Below are 22171 nucleotides of genomic sequence, written 5' to 3' on the forward strand. Positions count from 1 at the left end.
ATATGACCTGTATCTTCATTCATTTTTAAATTTATGACAGACCTAGGAATATTTTAGGAATAGACTTTGGACAATTACATTATATAATGTGATTTGGTGCAGTATTGTTTTTTCAAAAGCATCTGGAATATGATTTCACTAACAAATGTACCGCCAGTGGCCTTCCTGTTAATTTTGGAGGTGAAAAAATAGAAACTTTAATTTTTAGTAAAAATATTTCCCTTATTAAAATGTCTCATTCAAATATTTATTCCTGGCAAAGGTAATAGAGGGCTTCCCTGGTAGCGCAGTGGTTGAGAATCTGCCTGTCAATTCAGGGGACATGGGTTCGAGCCCTGGTCTGGGAAGATCCCACATGCCACGGAGCAACTAGGCCCGTGAGCCACAACTACTGAGCCTGAGCGTCTGGAGCCTGTGCTCCACAACAAGAGAGGCCGCAACAGTGAAAAGCCCGCGCACTGCGATGAAGAGTGGCCCCCGCTCGCCGCAACTAGAGAAAGCCCTCACGCAGAAACGAAGACCCAACACAGCCAAAAATAAATAAATTAAATTAAAAAAAAAGGTAATAGAAAGCAAGATGTTGAAGGACTCTTGTTCTAAAAAATGAAAATAAATTGGGTATCTGCATTATTTTTAAAAAATGTCTGTGCTATAGGAAATAGTTTTCAACTATTTTATATAGTCACACAAATATATTCGATGGTCCAAATTTAAAATCTGACTCAAGATTGACATTCAAAATGCAAATGTTTTTATCGTAGTTAAGCAACTCCATGGTTTCTCATTTATTGCCAGGCGTCTGGATAGTTCCAGTTATTTAATTCTCAGATTCTTGGTTTCTTATTCTAGGAAAAGATGATTATAGCACTACATAGCAGGTTTTTTTAGGGTGAGAAAAATACATACAACCCCCGATAATTGTTGCTATCGTATTATCAATATTTTGTTTGTTATAGTTGTATTATTATAGACATCACATAATACACAATGTGAAAGAAAAATACAGCTTAAACCATTTTACCATTAGATATTGTAAATCTACAGAAACTAAGCGAGCACTAAAGTTCTGTGTAAAATAGGCCTACCAGTTGATGACTCCCCAGATGGCCTCACACTTGTAGACTTTTCACTAAAGATTAACTGACAGCATAAAACTAGGAGGATCACTTGGCTGCCTCACTGTCTTACTGTTGTGATGGATGGGCTTTGCTCTACAACTGCTGGGATTCTTGCAAATCTAATTCCTGCAATCAAGGAGGCTTTAGTGTTGCTAGTATGTTCCATGAAACAGCACAAATATTTGGGGTGCGCCCATGAGATGAGGCACGTGGAGTCATCTTATTTCTTCAGCAACAGGATCTCAGCTCTACTGGACCAGACTCCAGTCGCTACCCCGGAGAGAGGATGCGAGAAGCAAGGATCCCTGAACTCCAAAACGATCTTATGATTTTTTTTAAATGACTGGACTTTGGGGATCTTTTTGAAGGGCTACACTTAAAATAATAATTTTAAGCATGAATGAAGTTTTTCTATTAGCTCATCATTAATAATAGATTGCTATAGTAGAAGGTGCATTAAATTATTTTATGACTCAACTAATTTCTCTGTTTTGTAAAAACTCAGTCATAAAATTATCCCGTGTTTATATATGTTCAGAGGTGCAGTGATATTCTTTATTCCAATTAACACTCAAATATTTTTTTGAGATAATTCAATTTTCTGGTGAGGTCTTTAGCTTGGGTTTCTAATGGACTTAAAGGCCACAAAAGCAAGGTTTAGACAAACATCTAAAATTTTTGACTCAGACACTATATGTTAGCCAGTGTTCAACATTCATAAAATTAAGCCGCTTTACAACTCAAAATATAGACAATAATAAAGATTAAATAGAATGAATTAAAAATGAACCAAAGAACGCGGCTGATTAAAAGAGTAAAATTGAAGAAACAGCTTCATTTACCCACAAGTCAATCCTCTTATGCTTCAAGCAAGTTAGAAGGGTAGGCAATAAAAAATGTAAAAAGCCATTTTGCCAGTGTATAATTTTCTACAGGAGGACCTGTTTTCACTAAATATGGAAGTGAGAAAAATGTTTCAGTAATTAAGCAACAATACCATATTGTGAAACATTCTAAGTGCTTTTTCACTTTATCTAGAGAATTATGCCAAAGACTAACTCAAGTAACATGCATATTATAACTAGAATTATTACAGAAAGAAAGCCCAAGGGTAAATATAGTCATTCAGTTGAATTGCTTCATCTTTATCATCAAACATAATAAACTAACATATATATGAAATAAGAATTAATTTCCTATCCTCTTAGTCTTCAGAAATAACAATAACAAAAAATATTATTTGTTTGCAGGCTTGGTGAAAGCATGAAGATTGCTAGTGAGCGATGACAAATCATTAATTATATAAAACAGCGTGAGTGATGATTAATTATGTGAATTGCTGTAAGATACAACAACACTAAATATGTTACTTTCATCCTACTGCTTTTTCCCTACTGGATACCTTTGAGATGTTCTTTATACAATCAAGATGCTAAGTAAATTATCCCAAAGGTATTTTTGTTTAAATAATTTTCTGTAACTTTTCATTGTCAAGTAGGAAAATGACAAAGGAAGGAAAAGTGAATTGCTGTTAATTCCCATTTATATGATTTCAAAGTGTGTAGATTTTGAAAAAATTACTAATAAACAAAACAATGGCTTGGTTTTGTTGAGAAAAAATCAACATCACTTAGAAAATTCTAAGGTAAGACGAAGTATGTGAATGAATTAAAAGTTATTTTTCTGAAATAAGTATCAGCCTAAAATAAAACCCTCAGTTTAGACAACTATACACATTTCTATATCACTTAAAAATGGAAGGCTTAAAAAAATATAACTATATATGAGGTTAAAAATACTTTAGACTTGCAAGTCTATTGTCAATATAAAATTCCTTGAAACCCCAGGGGAACCTTGCATTTCTTATAGATGACATGAATTAATTATGAATTAGCCAAGTTTATGCTTGGCATATTGAATTTAGATTCAGAATGGTTTGGAGATTATTGAATGGTAAAATGTAAGCTTAAAAAGATGAATATTTTAGATGAAATATTATGAAAATGTAATACATATATTTTGGGGAATTGCTGAGAAGTCAATGAAATATTTTTTTAAAATCTGTACATCTATTTCTATTTAATGTGCTAGATTCTTTCATTGCCAACTCATAATTATGGGGCAAAATAAGATACTATATTACAGTGGACAGCATATATAAAAAGCAGTGTATCTTTTTTAGTTAACTTTGCGATGGAAGTCACTAAAGTGTCACTAAATTAAGTAGAGTTTATATTACTTTATTGAATATTATTTTCCTAAAGAGATATTTCAGAGGGGATATAGTTCTAAGAAATAGTTGTGTTTAACATAAACTCAAAATATTTGTTGGCAGGAAATAATTAAATTCTTACAATTTTTGTTTTACTTGAGAAAATGAAATTTCTAACCCCGGTGTATCAGAGTCACTCATATAGCATTTACTTTGAAATTATTGAGAACCTACTTTTTTCTCAGGTATGTATCAAAGAAATTTGTAGGAAGTACTTACCTACTGAAAGACTATCTTCTACTCTAGAATATAGCATAAACTGACCTCAAATGGAAACTTTATTGAATAATTTAGTGTATATGGGTACCATGTTGCTTCCAAGCATGGAGTCTCATCCCTTCAACCAAAATAGTACACGTATCTATTTGCATTTGTCCTAAGACTGTAGAGCTGACAAAAGGTACAAGGCAGAAAAATCAGTTATTTGTTATTCTTAAACATTACCTTGAGTTATTTTTGAAGCAAGATAGGATATAAATACATACATAAATGGAAGTTTTTGTACAGATAGTCAAAATGCAGTCAATTACTTAAAAAAGATAACTATCACGCCTAACAAAATACAAACTTGGTAATTATTTTTTGAATCTAGAACTAGTGGTCCATTCTTATTTCATTTGTGTATGCAAATAATAATTAATATACAGTAATAAGTAGGAAGATAGAGGTACTAGAATACTGTGTGTATGTGTTTTCACTCAGCAAACCATTGCAGTATTCCACTGCAATGCAGGAGCTGCATGAAATGCATTAAAACAATCCCATATCATCCATATTGCTCAACAAATAACATACGTTCGGAAATATTTTGAAGACTTTATAACCCTCCAGGACTCAAGTAATGATATCATACACGGGAAGAGCAACTTCTAACCAAAATACTTTCGTATCATGCATACACCCACACACACACAGCCCCGGGGATAAGCATTTATGACAAGGTGCAGCAGTGGGTGATTAGCACGCAGCAGGCTACGACAGTGTGGGGTGGGGAAATTTGGATACAAGAGTGAATGTGCAGCCTTTCACAGCATATAAAAGGTTCCCTGGTACTTTCATAGAGGAAAAAGTAAGGTGTAAAAGATTGTATGCAATGCCTAAGCCAATGCTGAACCAACTTAAAACTTTCCTTGGAATACCATGTACATCAGTGTACGGCCCTCTGTTGTGATCAAACTTTCTCTAAGGGGGTGATTTTATTTATTGTCCCTTTTGCCAAACTAAAGTACTAAGAAGAACTCATGCAAGTCAGTACTCATGAAAAGAAAGGGCGTGGCGTCCACCTTGAGCCTCCTTTTCATTATATTGATTTAAAGATTTTGATTGCTCAGACTGTTTCTAAGCAAAGTGCGTAGTTTAAAAAAAAAACAAAATGAGGAATTCATTCAGCCCAGAGGGCTATTAGGTTGAGAAAAACCATTTTCAAAGAGTGAAAATGATCAACCCCAAATTTGCATGATGATTAGAATATTATAAAACTAAATGGCATGCACGGATTTCTAATCAATGTATTTACATTTATTGTATTTTAGAGTGTGTTTGCATTTTCTTAAACGATATGGTAAAAAACCATTCTGTTTCTTTTTTAAAAAATAAGTATTTATTGACTGTTAGTGAAGGAAATCTGATTTTTTTCATCAGAGTTCTCTTTGCATTCTTTTGTAAGGCAATATTTAATTGAATACATGTATTTCATACTAATGCTACTATATGTATGAACTGTTTAGTTACCGAAAATTTAAATATATACCTTTCCCAAAGAGGCTACTATGGGCTATTATGCAAATTCAAGGCAATTAATTTTTTAAAAATTACCGTTAGGATAATCAAGTAAAAGTAATTGGATCATGTGAATTTTTTTCCACCAGGGATGAAAATTGAAGAAGTAGCTAGCTATGTTGGGAACAACTATGCAATTTTAGTATAAAAGAAAAATAGTTCAGTGATTATTTAACTAAGGTGTGTAGTAGAATCTTCTGGGGAGGTTTTTTTTTGTTTTTTTTTTGTTTTTTTGATATGGACCTTTTTTTTTTTGAAAGTCTTTATTGAATTTGTTACAATATTGCTTCTGTCTTATGTTTTGTTTTTTTGGCCATAAGGCACGTGGGATCTTAGGTCCCCGACCAGGGATCAAACCCGCACCCCCTGCATTGGAAGGCGCAGTCTTAACCACTGGACGGACCTCCAGGGAAGTCCCTGGGGAGGTATTTTAAAATACACCATATCCCAGAAATTGTAGTTTAGTAGACTGGACTGTTTGTATATGATTTCCCAAGCTAAATTCTTGGCTTTTGGTATGTTTAAAATTTAATCACTGAGTGCTATATTATGGATCTCCAAGTCATGCTACTGATATGCTCTACTGTAGATTACATTTCTAAATATTTAGCCATTATAATTGGACATGTGTCCCCGTGACCTCTTTTTAATCGAACACTTCCAAGGATGCTATCAAAACCAAAATCATTCATTTACTCTAAAGAATCTCAACATGCTTTAACATTAAGAAAGGATGTTAAGATACACAGGTTGGACAAAGCATTTTATTTTTGCCTTATTTTTAGGTCTCTATTTTCTGGCAAGAGGGGCTGTTTTCAGAACTTATTTATATAAATAAATTTCCCATTTATTTTGAAACTAATTTTGTCAAGGCATATGATTATTTCTTCTATGGAGACTATTATAAGATACATGTGATATTTCTGTTTAATATATATTTTAAAATCATTTTGACCAAACAGTTTGGTTAATAGGGTGAAAGACAATATTTCAATATCTTTTGATTGAGTGAGGGAAGACAAAGGGAATTGTTAGAAAAAGAGAGTATCCTTAGCTGAAGAGGGTTGGTGGTTGTTCAGCTTTAAGTATGCAAGGGGCTGTGTTTCCCCACCAAACACTGCCTGAGTGCACAGTATACTGTCTGCATTTTTACCGATGACCACATTCCTCTACTTAGAGTTAAGAAAGTGAATTTACCGTGTCTGAGAAACGGTAAAACTTCTCCAATGCAAAAGCTTCTGTCTGTGGGAAGGTAAAGTGGACCAAAAGGGATTGAGAAACCAGAGATAGATGATTAAAGTCATAGATGATTAAATATAATTGCACAATTGGTTTTAATTGCATAGATCATCTTAACATATATATGTATCAATTAATAGATTTTCACATATGCAAGGTATCCACCCCCCAAAGTATGAAGTGAACTTAAGAAAAAAAACACTGGATTTTTTTTTTCCTGCACTAAATCTTAATTACAATATTTGCTCCCTGAATATTTCAAATAGTGATTAGAAAATAATCAGGTGTAACTATTTTTGCATTTTGATACTTTTCTAGAGTGCCAATCACTAGAAACATTAATCTTGCTGTCTTTCTGTGAGCCAAAGAATAAGGGGTGTCAAATATTTTTATCCCAATACACTTACAGGTGGTAAAATTGGATAAAGAGCTGCTTTGGTAAGGATTTTTTTTTTTTTAAGGAGAAATCAGAATTGAGTATCTAAACTTGTAGCCTGTTATGTTATCCATTAGCTACTCTGACTGCTGGATGCGTGGTGGGTGCAGAAAATGTCTGAGCTCTCAGATCTCCCTTTGGACACCACACGTGAACGACTTCCCATTTCTGGTGTTTGCAGCACGTGGCTGATACATCCTACATGTAGGAAGGAGAAAAAAGGTAGAGAAATGAAAAATAAATGTAAAAAAAGTGAACCAAAATTAGAGGGGGAAATAAGTGTTGCTTTACTTCTGATTCATGTTAGAAGGAAAAAATAGCCTTAATCAGTCATTAATGGGAAAAAAAGACAACAGCTTCACCCTGTGATACAGAATGCTTTGTCCTGTTACAGTGCTTCAGCCTGTGCCAGGTATCATATGAGAGAGAGGAGCAAATAGGCAGTAAGGGAGGGAGAAAGAAGGAGGGAAGAGAGAGAGGGAGGGTTGGGCAGAGTGAGAAAAGTATAAGGAAACCAGCAGACTGGGAGAGGTGGGGGGCAGGAGATAAAGAAAAGTTAATCTCTCCATGAAAATATATGTTAATGTATAAATGATGTGCTTTAATATTTATAAAAATTTGATCAAATGCAAGCCCTGGCATTGTTTCTTCTGTCCACCGTGTTACCCAGAGTATTGCAGTGCTGAAATTCCTTCCATGCTACAGTGAATTGGGGTATTTACTGGAGCAGGTGATGATTCTGGGGAGTCAATTAGACATGATTGGATAAGTTACTGCCTTAGAATATGTTTAATACTGAGTAGGCTTAGCACTGGGAGATCATGGCTTAGTGCTTCTTAAAAAAATTTATAAAATATATAAATCACAGCCAGTCATTCAGAAACCATAAGAAATTCCTTAAAAAATTAAATCCTTAAAAATGCACACTACATATAAACCAGACTATTCATTTTAAGAGTTGAGAATGTTTTGACTTAAATATTTCAGTATTTTGGATTCTGGCCACAATTTCTCCTGTAATATACAACTTTGATATTTCTCTATTGATTAAGAGACCATTTGCTTTCAAAATGTCAGCTGGCACATTCACATTAAAAGTAAACTCAAAGATATGCTGGTTGATAGAGACTCTCCCTCACAGAAAAGGAAAGGGGTTAATTGAAATTATGTAAATATAAAGAGATGACATTATAAGTCTTAATAGAGGGGAACAATGCCATCCTGTACTTACAAATCCATTTAGGAGATTACTTCTACAATTTCATGTGGTCTCCCAATGATGCTCTAAATAAAATTTCTTCTGGGTTTGACTTATCAAGTGATAGCAAGGCAAAAATACACCTTATTGTGTTTCGAATGGGGATTCAGAAGAAATGTCTTAAAAACATAAAAGTATACATAAAAAGGAGACAACAGAGTTTTACATCAACATCATAGTATTAATAAATAGGTGATATCTGATGGAAACAATTAAAGGAATTAGTTCAAAAAAAGGTACAACTTTAATAGCTATATTTGTTGACTTATGTCAAGTAAAACCATCAGAAACACTGCAACCTTGAAAATAAGAAATGATAGGTTTTGTTAGTGGAAGCAAAAACTGGTGTCGTTCCAGGACATACATTAGAAAGAAGTTGATAAAACTCTCATGTCACCAGATCTGCTGTGTAAAGTATAGTTCAATGTTACCATTTTCTCCCTGAGGCTATTTTTGACAATGTAAATTTCAGCTGGACAAAACCAAAGGGATATCATTTCATTTAGTTCCTGTCCTCATTTCCTCTCTGTACCTCCCTATTAAATATGCCAAATTCACTTTCCAGGGAGAATTGTATCCCAGAGAACTTAATGCATTTAATCGCCTACCCTATTCTTTCTCTTTCGTCGAAATCTCAGAAGTTCTTTATGTTGTCTCGATACAAAATTTACAGCTGCATATTCCAGTAGTGCTGAAAACACGAAAAGGAGACACACTGCCATCCAAATGTCAATAGCTTTGACATACGAAACCTAGCCGGGAAAGAAACAGCGAGAAAACTGACTTGTTACTTCCATTGAGCACAAGAATGGCCATCTGAATTATACCATTTATATACCAGCTTGGAAGAAAAAAGCAATGAAGTAACATTTCTTTTTTTTTACTTAAAACATTTTTTTTACTTAAAAATTTTTCAGAAATTAATTCTGCAAGTTTTATGTTTTAGTCATACATTAAAATGTGTATTTTTTCCTAATAACTTTTTTCAAATGAAGCGCTAGACCAAATGTATGATGAAAGAAAATAAGATGAAATGTAATTTTACCTTCAGGGTAGAATAGTATCATGCTTGGTAAGTGTGCAGTAACATTGAAATATACCTTTAGGGTAGCAGAATGCTTGAAAAAGTATGAAGTAATATTGAAACATAGATAATGCTGTTGAACTTGTAGCTCCTTATTTTCTTCATTAAAAAAGTTTTTTATTTTGAAATAATTTTAACCCTACAGACACTTTGCAAGAACAGTAAAAAGAACTCCCAAGTTCTGCAGTTGTTAACATTAAGTTACATTTCTCTCCCTCCCTCCCTCCTTCCCTCCCTCTCTTTCTCTCATCTCCATCTTTATATGCTTTTCTGCCTGAATTATTTGAGTGTAATATGCAGACATGATGCCCTGAACCTTATGTGTTTTTTCTAAAAAAAAAAGGACACTCTCCTACATACACCCAGTTAACCCTTCAGGTCTCAAGCTAAACTTCGCCCAAATCCGGTTCAGAATCCCAGGAAACCTGTGCTTAACTGAACACAGTGCATTGTAATTGCTTGTTTCTTGTTCTCTTTCTGTTTAGAGTGTGAAGTCTCTGAGGACAGATGGCATCTGTTTTGTTCTCCACCACAGTGTTGTTTGACCCATGTGTGCATATTTGCTGAGTGAATGGGCAGATAAATGAAGGTGTAAAATGTCAAAACATGGGGAAAAGTGAGCCATAGATGATGGAAATTTACTTTCTGGAGTGACACTCTGGTAATACCTTGGAACGAATTGATTTTCTTTTCAAAAGAGGTGTCAACTTACACCACGTCCAATGGTGTCAACTTACATGTGAAATATGCCAACAAAGGGATCCTCTGTATCTCCTCTTGCATCTTTTTTTTCTAACATCTTTATTGGAGTATAATTGCTTTACATTGTTGTGTTAGTTGCTGCTATATAACAAAGTGAATCAGCTATACATGCACATATATCCCCATATCCCCTCCCTCTTGCGTCTCCCTCCCACCCTCCCTATCCCACCCCTCTAGGTGGTCACAAAGCATGAGCTGATCTCCCTGTGCTATGCGGGTGCTTCCCACTAGCTATCTATTTCACATTTGGTAGTGTATATATGTCCATGCCATTCTCTCACTTCGTTCCAGCTTACCCTTACCCCTCCCCATGTCAAGTCGATTCTCTACGTCTGCGTCTTTATTCCTGTCCTGCCCCTAGGTTCTTCAGAACCACTTTTTTTTTTTCAGATTCCATATATATGTGTTAGCCTACAGTATTTGTTTTTCTCTTTCTGACTTACTTCACTCTGTACGACAGACTCTAGGTCCCTTCACCTCACTACAAATAACTCAATTTCATTTCTTTTTATGACTGAGTAATATTCCATTGTATATACGGGCCACATCTTCTTTATCCATTCATCTGTCGATGGACACTTAAGTTGCTTCCATGTCCTGGCTATTGTAAATAGAGCTGCAATGAACATTGTGGTACATGACTCTTTTTCAATTATGGTTTTCTCAGGGTATATGCCCAGAAGTGGGATTTCTGGGTCATATGGTAGGTCTATTTTTACTTTTTTTAGGAACCTCCATACTGTTCCCCATAGTGGCTATATCAATTTACATTCCCACCACCAGGGCGAGAGGGTTCCCTTTTCTCCACACCCTCTCCAGCATTTATTGTTTGTGGATTTTTTAATGATGTCCATTCTCACCTGTGTGAGGTGATACCTCATTGTAGTTTTGATTTGCATTTCTCTAATGACTAGTGATGTTGAGCATCCTTTCATGTGTTTGTTGGCAATCTGTCTATCTTCTTTGGAGAAATGTCTATTTAGGTCTTCTGCCCAGTTTTGGACTGGGTTGTTTGTTTTTTTGATATTGAGCTGCATGAGCTGCTTGTATATTTTGCAGATTAATTCTTTGTCAGTTGCTTCATTAGCAAATATTTTCTCCCATTCTGAGAGTTGTCTTTTCACCTTGTTTATGGTTTCCTTTGCTGTGCAAAAGCTTTTAAGTTTCATTAGGTCCCATTTGTTTATGTTTGTGTTTATTTCCATTTCTCTAGGAGGTGGGTCAAAAAGGATCTTGCTGTGATTTATGTCATAGAGTGTTCTGCCTATATTTTGCTCTAAGAGTTTTATAGTGTCTGGCCTGACATTTAGGTCTTTAATCCATTTTGAGTTTACTTTTGTGTATGGTGTTGGCAGTGTTCTAATTTCATTCTTTTACATGTAGCTGTCCAATTTTCCCAGCACCACTTATTGAAGAGGCTGTCTTTTCTCCATTGTATACTCTTGCCTCCTTTATCAAAGATATGGTGACCACATGTGCGTGGGTTTATCTCTGGGCTTTCTAACCTGTTCCATTGATCTGTATTTCTGTTTTTGTGCCAGTACCATACTGTCTTGACTACTCATAGCTTTGTACTATAGTCTGAAGTCAGGGAGCCTGATTCCTCCAGCTCCGTTTTTCTTTCTCAAGATTGCTTTGCCTTTTCAGGATCTTTCGTATTTCCATACAAATTGTGAAATTTTTTGTTCTAGTTCTGTGAAAAATGCCATTGGTAGTTTGAGAGGGATTGTATTGAATCTGTAGATTGCTAGAGAAGTATAGTCATTTTCACAATGTTGATTCTTCCAATCCAAGAACATGGTATATCTCTCCATCTGTTTGTATCATCTTTAATTTCTTTAATCAGTGTCTTACAGTTTTCTGCATACAGGTCTTTTGTCTCCTTAGGTAGGTTTATTCCTAGGCATTTTATTCTTTTTGTTGCAATGGTAAATGGGAGTGTTTCCTTAATTTCTCTTTCAGATTTTTCATAGGAATGCAAGAGATTTCTGTGCATTAATTTTGTATCCTGCTACTTTACCAATTTCATTGACTAGCTCTAGTATTTTTCTGGTAGCATCTTTAGGATTCTCTATGTATAGTATCATTTCATCTGCACAGAGTGCCAGTTTTCCTTCTTCTTTTCTGATTTGGATTCTGTTTATTTCTTTTTCTTCTCTGATGATGTGGCTAAAACTTCCAAAACTATGTTGAATAACAGTGGTGAGAGTGGGCAACTTTGTCTTGTTCCTGATTTTAGTGGAAATGGTTTCAGTTTTTCACCATTGAGAATGATGTTGGCTGTGGGTTTGTCATATATGGCCTCTATTATGTTGAGGTAAGTTCCCTCTATGCCTACTTTCTGCAGAGTTTTTATCATAAATGGGTGTTGAATTTTGTTGAAAGCTTTTTCTGCATCTATTGAGATGATCATATGGTTTTTCTCCTTCAATTTGTTAATATGGTGTATCATATTGATTGATTTGCATATACTGAAGAATCCTTGCATCCCTGGGATAAACCCCACTTGATCATGGTGTATGATCCTTTTAATGTGCTGCTGGATTCTGTTTGCTAGTATTTTGTTGAGGATTTTTGCATCTATGTTCATCAGTGATACTGGCCTGTAGTTTTCTTTTTTTGTAACATCTTTGTCTGGTTCTGGAATTAGGGTACTGGTGGCCTCATAGAATGAATTTGGGAGTGTTCCTCCCTCTGCTATATTTTGGAAGAGTTTGAGAAGGATAGGTGTTTGCTCTTCTCTAAATGTTTGATGGAATTAGCCTGTGAAGCCATCCGGTCCTGGGCTTCTGTTTCTAGGAAGATTTTTAATCACAGTCTCAATTTCAGTGCTTGTGATTGGTCTGTTTATATTTTCTATTTCTTCCTGGTTCAGTCTAGGAAGGTTGCGCTTTTCTAAGAAATTGTCCATTTCTTCCAGGTTGTCCATTTTATTGGCATATAGTTGCTTGTAGTAATCTCTCATGATCCTTTTTATTTCTGCAGTGTCAGTTGTTACTTCTTCTTTTTCATTTCTAATTCTGTTGATTTGAGTCTTCTCCCTTTTTTTCTTGATGAGTCTGGCTAAGGGTTTATCAATTTTGTTTATCTTCTCAAAGAACCAGCTTTTAGTTTTATTGATCTTTGCTATTGTTTTCTTCATTTCTTTTTCATTTATTTCTGATGTGATCTTTATGATTTCTTTCCTTCTGCTAACTTTGGGGTTTTTTTTTGTTCTTCTTTCTCTAATTGCTTTAGGTATAAGGTTAGGTTGTTTATTTGAGATTTTTCTTGTTACTTGAGGTAGGATTGTATTGCTATAAACTTCCCTCTTAGAACTGCTTTTGCTGCATCCCATAGGTTTTGGGCCATCGTGTTTTCACTGTCATTTGTTTCTAGGTATTTTTTTATTTCCTCCTTGATTTCTTCAGTGATCTCTTGGTTATTAAGTAGTGTTGTTTAGCCTCCATGTGCTTGTACTTATTACAGTTTTTTCCTGTAATTGATATCTAGTCTCATAGTGTTGTGGTTGAAAAAGATACTTGATACGAGTTCAATTTCTTAAATTTACCAAGGCTTGATTTGTGCCCCGAGATATGGTCTATCCCAGAGAATGTTCCACGAGCACTTGAGAAGAAACTGTATTCTGCTGTTTATGGATGGAATGTCCTATAAATATCAATTATCCATCTGGTTTAATGTATCATTTAAAGCTTGTGTTTCCTTAATTATTTTCATTTTGGTTGATCTGTCCACTGGTGAAAGTAGGGTGTTAAAATCCCCTACTATGATTGTGTTACTGTCGATTTCTCCTTTTATGGCTGTTAGCATTTGCCTTATGTATTGAGGTGCTCCTGTGTTGGGGGTATAAATATTTACAATTGTTATATCTTCTTCTTGGATTGATCCCTTGATCATTATGTAGTGTCCTTCCTTGTCTCTTGTAATAGTCTTTATTTTAAAGTCTATTTTGTCTGATATGAGAATTGCTACTCCAGCTTTATTTGATTTCCATTTGCATGGACTATCTTTTTCCATCCCCTCACTTTCAGTCTGTATGTGTCCCTGGGTCTGATGTTGGTCTCTTGTAGACAGCATATATATGGGTCTTGTTTTTGTATCCATTCAGCAAGCCTGTGTCTTTTGGTTGGAGCATTTAATCCATTCAAGTTAAAGGTAATTATCAGTATGTATGTTCCTATGACCATTTTCTTAATTGTTTTGGGTTTCTTTTGTAGGTCCTTTTCTTCTCTTGTGTTTCCCACTTAGAGAAGTTCCTTTAGCATTTGTTGTAGAGCTGGTTTGGTGGTGCTGAATTCTCTTAGCTTTTGCTTGTCTGTAAAGGTTTTAATTTCTCTGTCGAATCTGAATGAGATTCTTGCTGAGTAGAGTAATCTTGGTTGTAAGTTTTTCCGTTTCATCACTTTAAATATGTCCTGCCACTCCCTTCTGGCTTGCAGAGTTTCTGCTGAAAGGTCAACTGTTAACCTTATGGGGATTCCCTTGTATGTTATTTGTTGCTTTTCCCTTGCTGCTTTTAATATTTTTTTTGTACTTAATTTTTGACAGTTTGATTAATATGTGTCTTGGTGTGTTTCTCCTTGGATTTATGCTGTATGGGACTCTTTGTGCTTCCTGGACTTGATTGACTATATCCTTTCCCATATTAGGGAAGTTTTCAACTATAATCTCTTCAAATATTTTCTCAGTCCCTTTCTGTTTCTCTTCTTCTTCTTGGACCCCTATAATTCGAATGTTGGTGCATTTAATGTTGTCCCAGAGGTCTCTGAGAGTGTCCTCAATTCTTTTCATTCTTTTTTCTTTATTCTGCTCTGAAGTAGTTAGTTCCACTATTTTATCTTCCAAGTCACTTATCCGTTCTTCTGCCTCAGTTATTCTGCTATTGATTGCTCTAGAGAAGTTTAAATTTCGTTTATTGTGTTGTTCATCATTGTTTGTTTGCTCTTTAGTTCTTCTAGGTCCTTGTTACACATTTCTTGTATTTTCTCCATTCTATTTCCAAGATTTTGGATATCTTTACTATCATTACTCTAAATTCGTTTTCAGGTAGACTGCCTATTTCCTCTTCATTTGTTTGGTCTGGTGGGTTTTTACCTTGCTCCTTCATCTGCTCCATATTTCTCTGACTTCTAATTTTCCCTACCTTACTGTGTTTGGGGTCTCCTTTTCGCAGGCTGCAGGTTCGTAGTTCCTGTTGTTTTTGGTGTCTGCCCCCAGTAGGTAAGGTTGGTTCAGTGGGTTGTGTAGGCTTCCTGGTAGAGGGGACTGGTGCCTGTGTTCTGGTGGATGAGGCTGGATCTTGTCTTTCTGGTGAGCAGGACCGCATCTGGTGGTGTGTTTGGGATGTCTGTTAACTTAGTATGATTTTAGGCAGCCTCTCTGCTAATGGGTGGGGTTGTGTCCCTGTCTTGCTGGTTGTTTGGCATGGGGTGTCCAGCACTGGAGTTTGCTGGTTGTTGAGTGGAGCTGGGTCTTAGCATTCAGAAGGAGATCTCTGGGAGAGCTCTCGCTGATTCATAATACATGGGGCCAGGAGGTCTCTGGTGGACCAATGTCCTGAACTCAGCTCTCCCACCTCAGAGGCTCAGGCCTGACACCCGGCCGGATCATCAAGACCTTGTCAGCCACATGGCTGGCATGCCTTCAGAGCTGGAGAAGCTGGCCTGCAGTGGCTGTCCTTCTGCGCTGCACATTAGAATCACCTGCTTCTTCCTTGTTTTGCCCCAAAGGCAGTGTTCCACAGAGAAAAAGATTAGCCTTGAAAATAGTCACAGCTCTGCGATGGCTTTTTTTTTCCCCCTTTGTGCTTAGTCAGGTTTCACTTGCTCACAGGGGGCCACGTGCAGAGGCCTTGCACCCGGCTCTTCTGACCGGAGTTACTAGTGCGGAACGGCTGCTGCCAACACCTCAGCTCGGGCGGGCCGTGTCAGTCCTCCTGCATCTTAAGTGTGACTTCCACTGATCAGAATGACCTCTACTGAGCAAAGAGATGTACGCCTTCAATTTATTCTAGTGCTGTGCTGAGGGTCCAGCTGTTTGTAAAGTGTAGATTTAAATCTCATGAGTTCTGCAATTATGTCAGAAATTTCTGGCTGCCCTCAAATACATACAGTCCTGGAAGATATAATACAGCTTTCAAAGGCACAGTCTCAAGCTACACCCTTCCTGGAAGAATATAACTCACAGAGTGTGTGTGCATTTTTTAACAACCTGGATCTATAATAATATGACCAAAGAGATTAAATCAGATATTTAACTTCCAAATGAACCCGATGACTGTTTTCCATGACAACAGACCTATGCAAACATCACCTGTGCAGCCAGCGCTCTGCTCCTTGTGAGCCGTACCTGAGCGTTGAGCCTGAAAAGTCTACTTTCCTCATCCTCTCCTGACTCCCATCACCAACTTCAACTCTCTTTCTCCTCCAGCCTCGCTGCCCCTCCACGGACAGCAAGCACAGGCCCTGGGAAGTTTGGAACTCTAGCGCTAGTAACTTCAAAATAAAGCAGCAGTTCCTACGCCAACACGTTCATGACATATTCACAACACAGGACTCCCTCCCTCTGTGACTCAGAATATCACCTTCTTTCCACCCGCTGTCACCTCTGTCCTTTGCGGCAGTCTCACTCTAATCCAGCCCATCCCTCTGGACCACCTTGCTGAAGTCCCATCGTCCCCCGTGCTGTTGGAACCCTGACTCTATTTTAAGCAACCATCTCTCCTCAGTGTGACTCCTTGGACATATGAGTATGAGAAAATGAAACCTGAATATTTGCTAATTAGATGCACCGGGCAGGAAGACTGTTGTCTTGGAAACCAATCCAAAGCCACATGTGGAAGACCACCTCCTTCTCAAAGCACGTTCTTCCCGTGGCTCCTTGACCCACATTCTCCGGGTTTCTTCCCTCCACCCCACCCAACTTCGCTCCGCGGGCCTTTCCTCCTCTTCCTGAGATCCTCAGAGACACGGCCTGTGCCCCTTCTATTCTCACACTGACACGTCTCACTTCTAGCCCTTATCTGTTTCCATGGATTCAGTTCCTCCTCTGTGCTCAGGGCCTGCAAATCTCCATTTCCTGACTGAACCCCTCTCTTACCACGTTCTTACCTGACAGTACCTTTTGGATGGCGCACGCACCTCAGACTTAATCTGACTAAAAAAGAAGCTATGAATCTCTACCAGACTCAGCCAAATGAACAGCAAGCACACACAACGGCCCCAGACTCAGCCAAATGAACAGCAAACACACGCAACGGCCCCAGACTCAGCCAAATGAACAGCAAACACACACAACGGCCTCTTCCTCCTGGTGAAAAGGCAGTATTCTGTTCGTGGTTGTTCACCTCCAAATCTAGGATTCTCTCATATCAAAGACCCAAGCCTGGGAATCCTACCTTTTTGCTATTTCTCAAATGTATCATTTTCTGTCCTCTCCTACTGCCATAGCATTGATCTCCACCACAATAATCTGTTTCGCAGTTTCTCCTAGTGCTGAAGTTACAGAGATGAGGAATAAGGACAAGATATATCTTTAATGGAACCTACATTCAAGTGGGGGAAAACATACAGTAAAAAATAATCATATAAATAAAGATAATTTAAGAGAATTGCAAGAATGAAACTACAATAGGGTAATGGGAAGAGAAGGACAGTGTGAGGGGGGCTGTGTTAGTTGGGGATGATCTGCAAAGGCCTCTCTGCAGATCTGACAGTTACCATCTCAGGCCACTTTCTTACTGGCTTACTGTGCTCTACTTTCCTTCCTTCAGTTCTTGGCACCTGAAAGCGATTGACAAGCTCCATCCTGACTCAGCAGCTTTGAACTCCTTGTTAACTTCTGTCTGGAACATTCCTTCCTTTGTGTAACTGCTGGTTAATCCTTCAGGTCTCAGTTTAAAAACGACATTCTCAGGGAAACCTTCTCCAAATGCCCGGAACCGTACAGCCCTTCCTGCCTTCCTACCTCTGCTTCCCTCCTAGAACCCTTGTCTCAGGTCACTCATCACAGTTGTGACGATGTTTATCCGTGGGTAGTTCTTATAAGGTGACTGCTGGATAGCATCATTTAAATGTCCCCCCTTCAGCTAATGACTCTGTTCCACAATCCCTAAGAGCTATTTTCCAAAAACTTTGGTTAGGAGGATGCAAAAATGAGTATGTCCTTGAGGATTTCAAGGTGAAAGATCTATATTGATATTTTAGCAAACTATGTGTTGATAGCAAACAACAAATAATTCATCTTATTATTGACCTGGCCCCACTGTACCAACATTATCCATTTATGTATCTTTCTCCTTTTAGGCTAATATATCTTGTGAACTAAGACAAGGGCCAGATCTTATTTGCCTTTGTATTTCTAGGACCCAACACAGTGCTCGTTATACTATGGGCTCTCAGATAATGTTCAACTGATTGAACCATGTGAAGTGACTTGCCATCATTGGCCATTTATTATTACAGAAATAATTATAATAACTAACATGCCAAGAATGTTCTTAGTAGTGTCCATAAAACTACTGAGTGTTCTTAGTAGTAACACTTTTAATCCCCACAATGGTTGAGGAAACTATTCCCATTTCAAAGATGAGGAGACTGAGACATGTAAAATAACTTGTCACATAGCTACTGCTATAGACTGAATGTGTCCCTTCAAAGTCCCAGTGTTGAAATATAACCCCCAAAGTGATGGTATTAGGAGGTTGGAGCTTTGAGGAGTGATTAGGTCATGAGGGTGGGGCCCTCATGAATGGGATCAGGACCCTTATAAAAAGGACCTCAGAGAGCTCCCTTGCCCCTTCCACCATGAAAGAACACAGCTAGTAGATCACCAGCTATGAACCAGGAAGCAGGCCGTCACCAGACACTGAATCTGCCAGTACCTTGATCTTGAACTTCCCAGCCTCCAGAACTGTGAGAAATAATTTTCTGTTGCCTATAAACCAGTCCATCTACAGTATTCTGTTATAGCAGCCTGAAGAGACTAAGGCAGCTACCAAGTTGCAAAGCTAGGATTTGAAGACAGCTAATCTGGCTAAAGAGCCGTAAACTCAACTACTATTGTATCAATGTATCACCTGGTTATTAGGCTGCTTCTATTGAAGCTACCACCGTAAGTTAACAGCTGTAAACACACTAAGTAGAAATAACTCTCTGTATCTTAATATTCCAGCCTCTTCAACTTTTATCTGAGAGTTAAGAGTGAAGTCAGTACATAAAATACATACTGTAAGGTCCTGTATGTTTGCTGGTTCTGATCCTAAAATCTAGCAATCAGCTTCCTAAAAGACAATGTAGAAAAGGAATTATGAGCACTGTAATTACCGCATAAAAACAAAATAGTTGCTCTGCAGAAGCAAAACTAGATCAGGGAAACATTTTATCCTCGGAAATACAATGAAAGTCTCCCCAGCAACATTCTCACATTAATTATAATGAAGTGTTTTTATGAGCCGGGAGACCATTGACTACTTGCCATGTGATAATCTGGGACCAGATTAGCTTGATAAATTACCATTTGAATGTGCAGAGCTGGTTTACTGCAAGGTTTTATCTTTTTCATTCTAAAAAATAAGTTTTAGAGACTTCCCTGGTGGCGCAGTGGTTAAGAATCTGCCTGCCAATGCAGGGGACACGGGTTCCAGCCCTGGTCTGGGAAGATCCCACATGCTGCGGAGCAACTAAGCCCGTACACCACAACTACTGAGCCTGCGCTCTAGAGCCCACGAGCCACAACTACTGAAGCCCGCCTGCCTAGAGCCCGTGCTCCGCAACGAGAAGCCACCGCAATGAGAAGTTCACGCACTGCAATGAAGAGTAGCCCCCGCTCGCCGCAACTAGAGAAAGCCCGCGCGCAGCAACAAAGACCCAATGCAGCCAAAAATAAATAATTTTTTTTTTAAATTAAGTTTTATAATGTAGGGAAAGGAATATAAGCATCATAGGTTCTGTAGACTTCTTTCCAGAAGAAAGATTTTTTTTTCCAGAAAAATCTGCATTTATTCAACTTTTCAATGTTATCATTAGAAAACAGAGAAAGTCTGCTTCTGGTGTCCTGAATATGTGTATATTGGATTTTATCATGGTTAATTATCCTGGTTATAAAGATTGGAATCCAGTGCCCTTGGCCCTGGGAAGCAGTTGTGTTCAGGGAACTTGCCTAAGCATGAATTTGTTTACAAGGAAGTGGGCATAAGGAGGATGCAAGCTGCGATTTGATAACAGTAACAAACAGTCCCCAGATCTCACTGGCTCGAAACAGCAAAGGTCACTCCATGTCCACTCGGAGTTGGTGACTCAGGACAAGTGTTGTCATTGTCATCCTCACCATGACCTCAGCTGATGGGGTGGTCACCATCTGGAGCACCGGTGGTGACCACAGCAGAGGAAAACCAGGGCACAGATGGGTCTCACATTTGGTTATAAACACCCTGGGCTAGAAGTGGCACAAATCACTGTGCTCAAACTCATTAGCCAGAACTATTTACAGTCAGCCCGACAATAAGAGACCTGGGAGGTACAACCGCATCCTGTGCCTGGAAGGGAGAGAAAGCCAGAAGGAGGGACAGAGGGAGTGGGGGTGGGAAAGGATCTACTCTTTGTGCTTCTGGAACAAAAACAAGGATCCCTACAAGCCCAGGACTGATGACAAGTGTGGATTATGATCTGATCACTGTGACATCTTGAAGAGAGAACAAAAGCAGCTTTGTTAAAGGGCAAAACTCACTGCTTTATAGAAAGAAGCTGTTAATTAATGAGAGAGTGACAAAGAAAAAGAAACCTCTCCTGAACTTCAACTCCAAATTTGTTCAAACCATGTCAGGTCAGAGTTCAGTAAAATCAGTTGTAAACAGGACAGGTAATAGATTATTTAGATTATAAAGATAGGCAGGCTGCAAGGCAAATTCGGGCATGGGAATGGGTTTGCTTGTATCGCACAGGATCTCAGAAATGAAAAAGACTGTGCTTCCAAGTATGGACCGCACCTCACCAGTTACTACTCATTCCATCCCTTATTAGTTTCACCAGACCCGACTTTGTTCACTTATTTGTGCATACGCCCTCTGAAGTCATTTGATTTTGTGCTCTCTGATTCAGAGGAATAGATGGCTTGCATGTATCTCAGGCAATTCTTCATAAATCAATTTAATTTTATGCCAGTTTTAGGTAAGATAATTGACTAGCAACAATTTTAGATTATATTCCTTTAGAAGGTCATTGGGTGAACGATATTGTAAGTATGGCACCATATGCTATAGTTGAGAGGCTTGTCAAGATACATACCTTTATCTTACTCCACACAGAGATGGTCAAAAGGATTGCCTTAGGACAAATACTGCCCTAAACTACAGCTGGTAGATGACAATGCATTAATGGGTAAATATTTATTAGATTATAACCCAGACTACTAAATTATAGTAAATTGCACTGACTAAATTATGACTTATAACCCAGACTACTATTAATCAAGAATTTTTAGAAATAGAAATGTATAATGCATTTATAAGCAGCACAGCTTTGAAGAAGAAATTGATTAAACCAGAACCTGGAGTCTGAATCTCCAAATCTCACGCAAACCAACATGTAGGCACTCTACGTGGTTAATATCCCAGGAGAGTGAATAGTTTGTCAATTCTTTTCTCAATCCAAAGTTGCTTTTTATTTGAGAAAGAGGTATAATAAAACATCACAGTGTATTGCTTTTGATTAGCTAAAACAGCCCTTTGAATTTGGTAATTTATTCTCCATTGGTGATAATCAATCCTGGTGAATTCTCCCAGTCCTCAAAATTGTCAAATAAACTGTGATGAGTAATTCTGGCTGTGGAATGGGCAAGCAGCTCAATGCCTTTTCTCTGAGTTATGCTGAAAAATTTCCTGCTTGTGTCATGGCTTTTTTCCTAGAGGTTTTCAGGTCATATTGACTATTTATTTATCTTTGGATTTGTCAAATCCAAACTGTAGTATACTTAATCCTTCATTTCCTCCTAGTGTAAAAGCTGTATAAGAATTTTGCATTTTTTAATGCTTACAGGAAAAATTATATTAGTTTCAAAATTATTTTGAGCTTCATTTAAGACTTAAAGCCAGAGAGATAAGGAATAAGAACAAAGGAAAAGAATAACCAATGTTTTAAAAACTGGTGCTAAAGTAAAATGAAGCTGATATTGAAAAGGCAAACGAGGTGTCTGCAGGACTGTTTTCTTGGAACACTAGGTGGTGAAT

General features: G+C 37.6%; 1 protein-coding gene across 2 annotated transcripts in view; it reads right to left on the reverse strand.

Annotated features, from left to right (window-relative positions):
- Window positions 1-22171, reverse strand: part of GLRA3 (glycine receptor alpha 3) — a 191486-nt gene that overhangs the window by 9528 nt on the left and 159787 nt on the right. The window contains exons 8-9 of one of the 2 annotated variants that reach the window (XM_036856108.1): window positions 8711-8854; window positions 6367-6411 (exon numbers count right to left, since the gene is read on the reverse strand). In XM_036856108.1, the coding sequence (XP_036712003.1) occupies window positions 6367-6411; window positions 8711-8854 (189 nt within the window). The remainder of the gene's footprint in view (window positions 1-6366; window positions 6412-8710; window positions 8855-22171) is intronic. The other variant, XM_036856109.1, reaches the window with a different exon arrangement.

Source organism: Balaenoptera musculus, chromosome 6 (genome assembly GCF_009873245.2).
Source record: "Balaenoptera musculus isolate JJ_BM4_2016_0621 chromosome 6, mBalMus1.pri.v3, whole genome shotgun sequence".
Classification (NCBI taxonomy): Eukaryota; Metazoa; Chordata; class Mammalia; order Artiodactyla; family Balaenopteridae; genus Balaenoptera; species Balaenoptera musculus.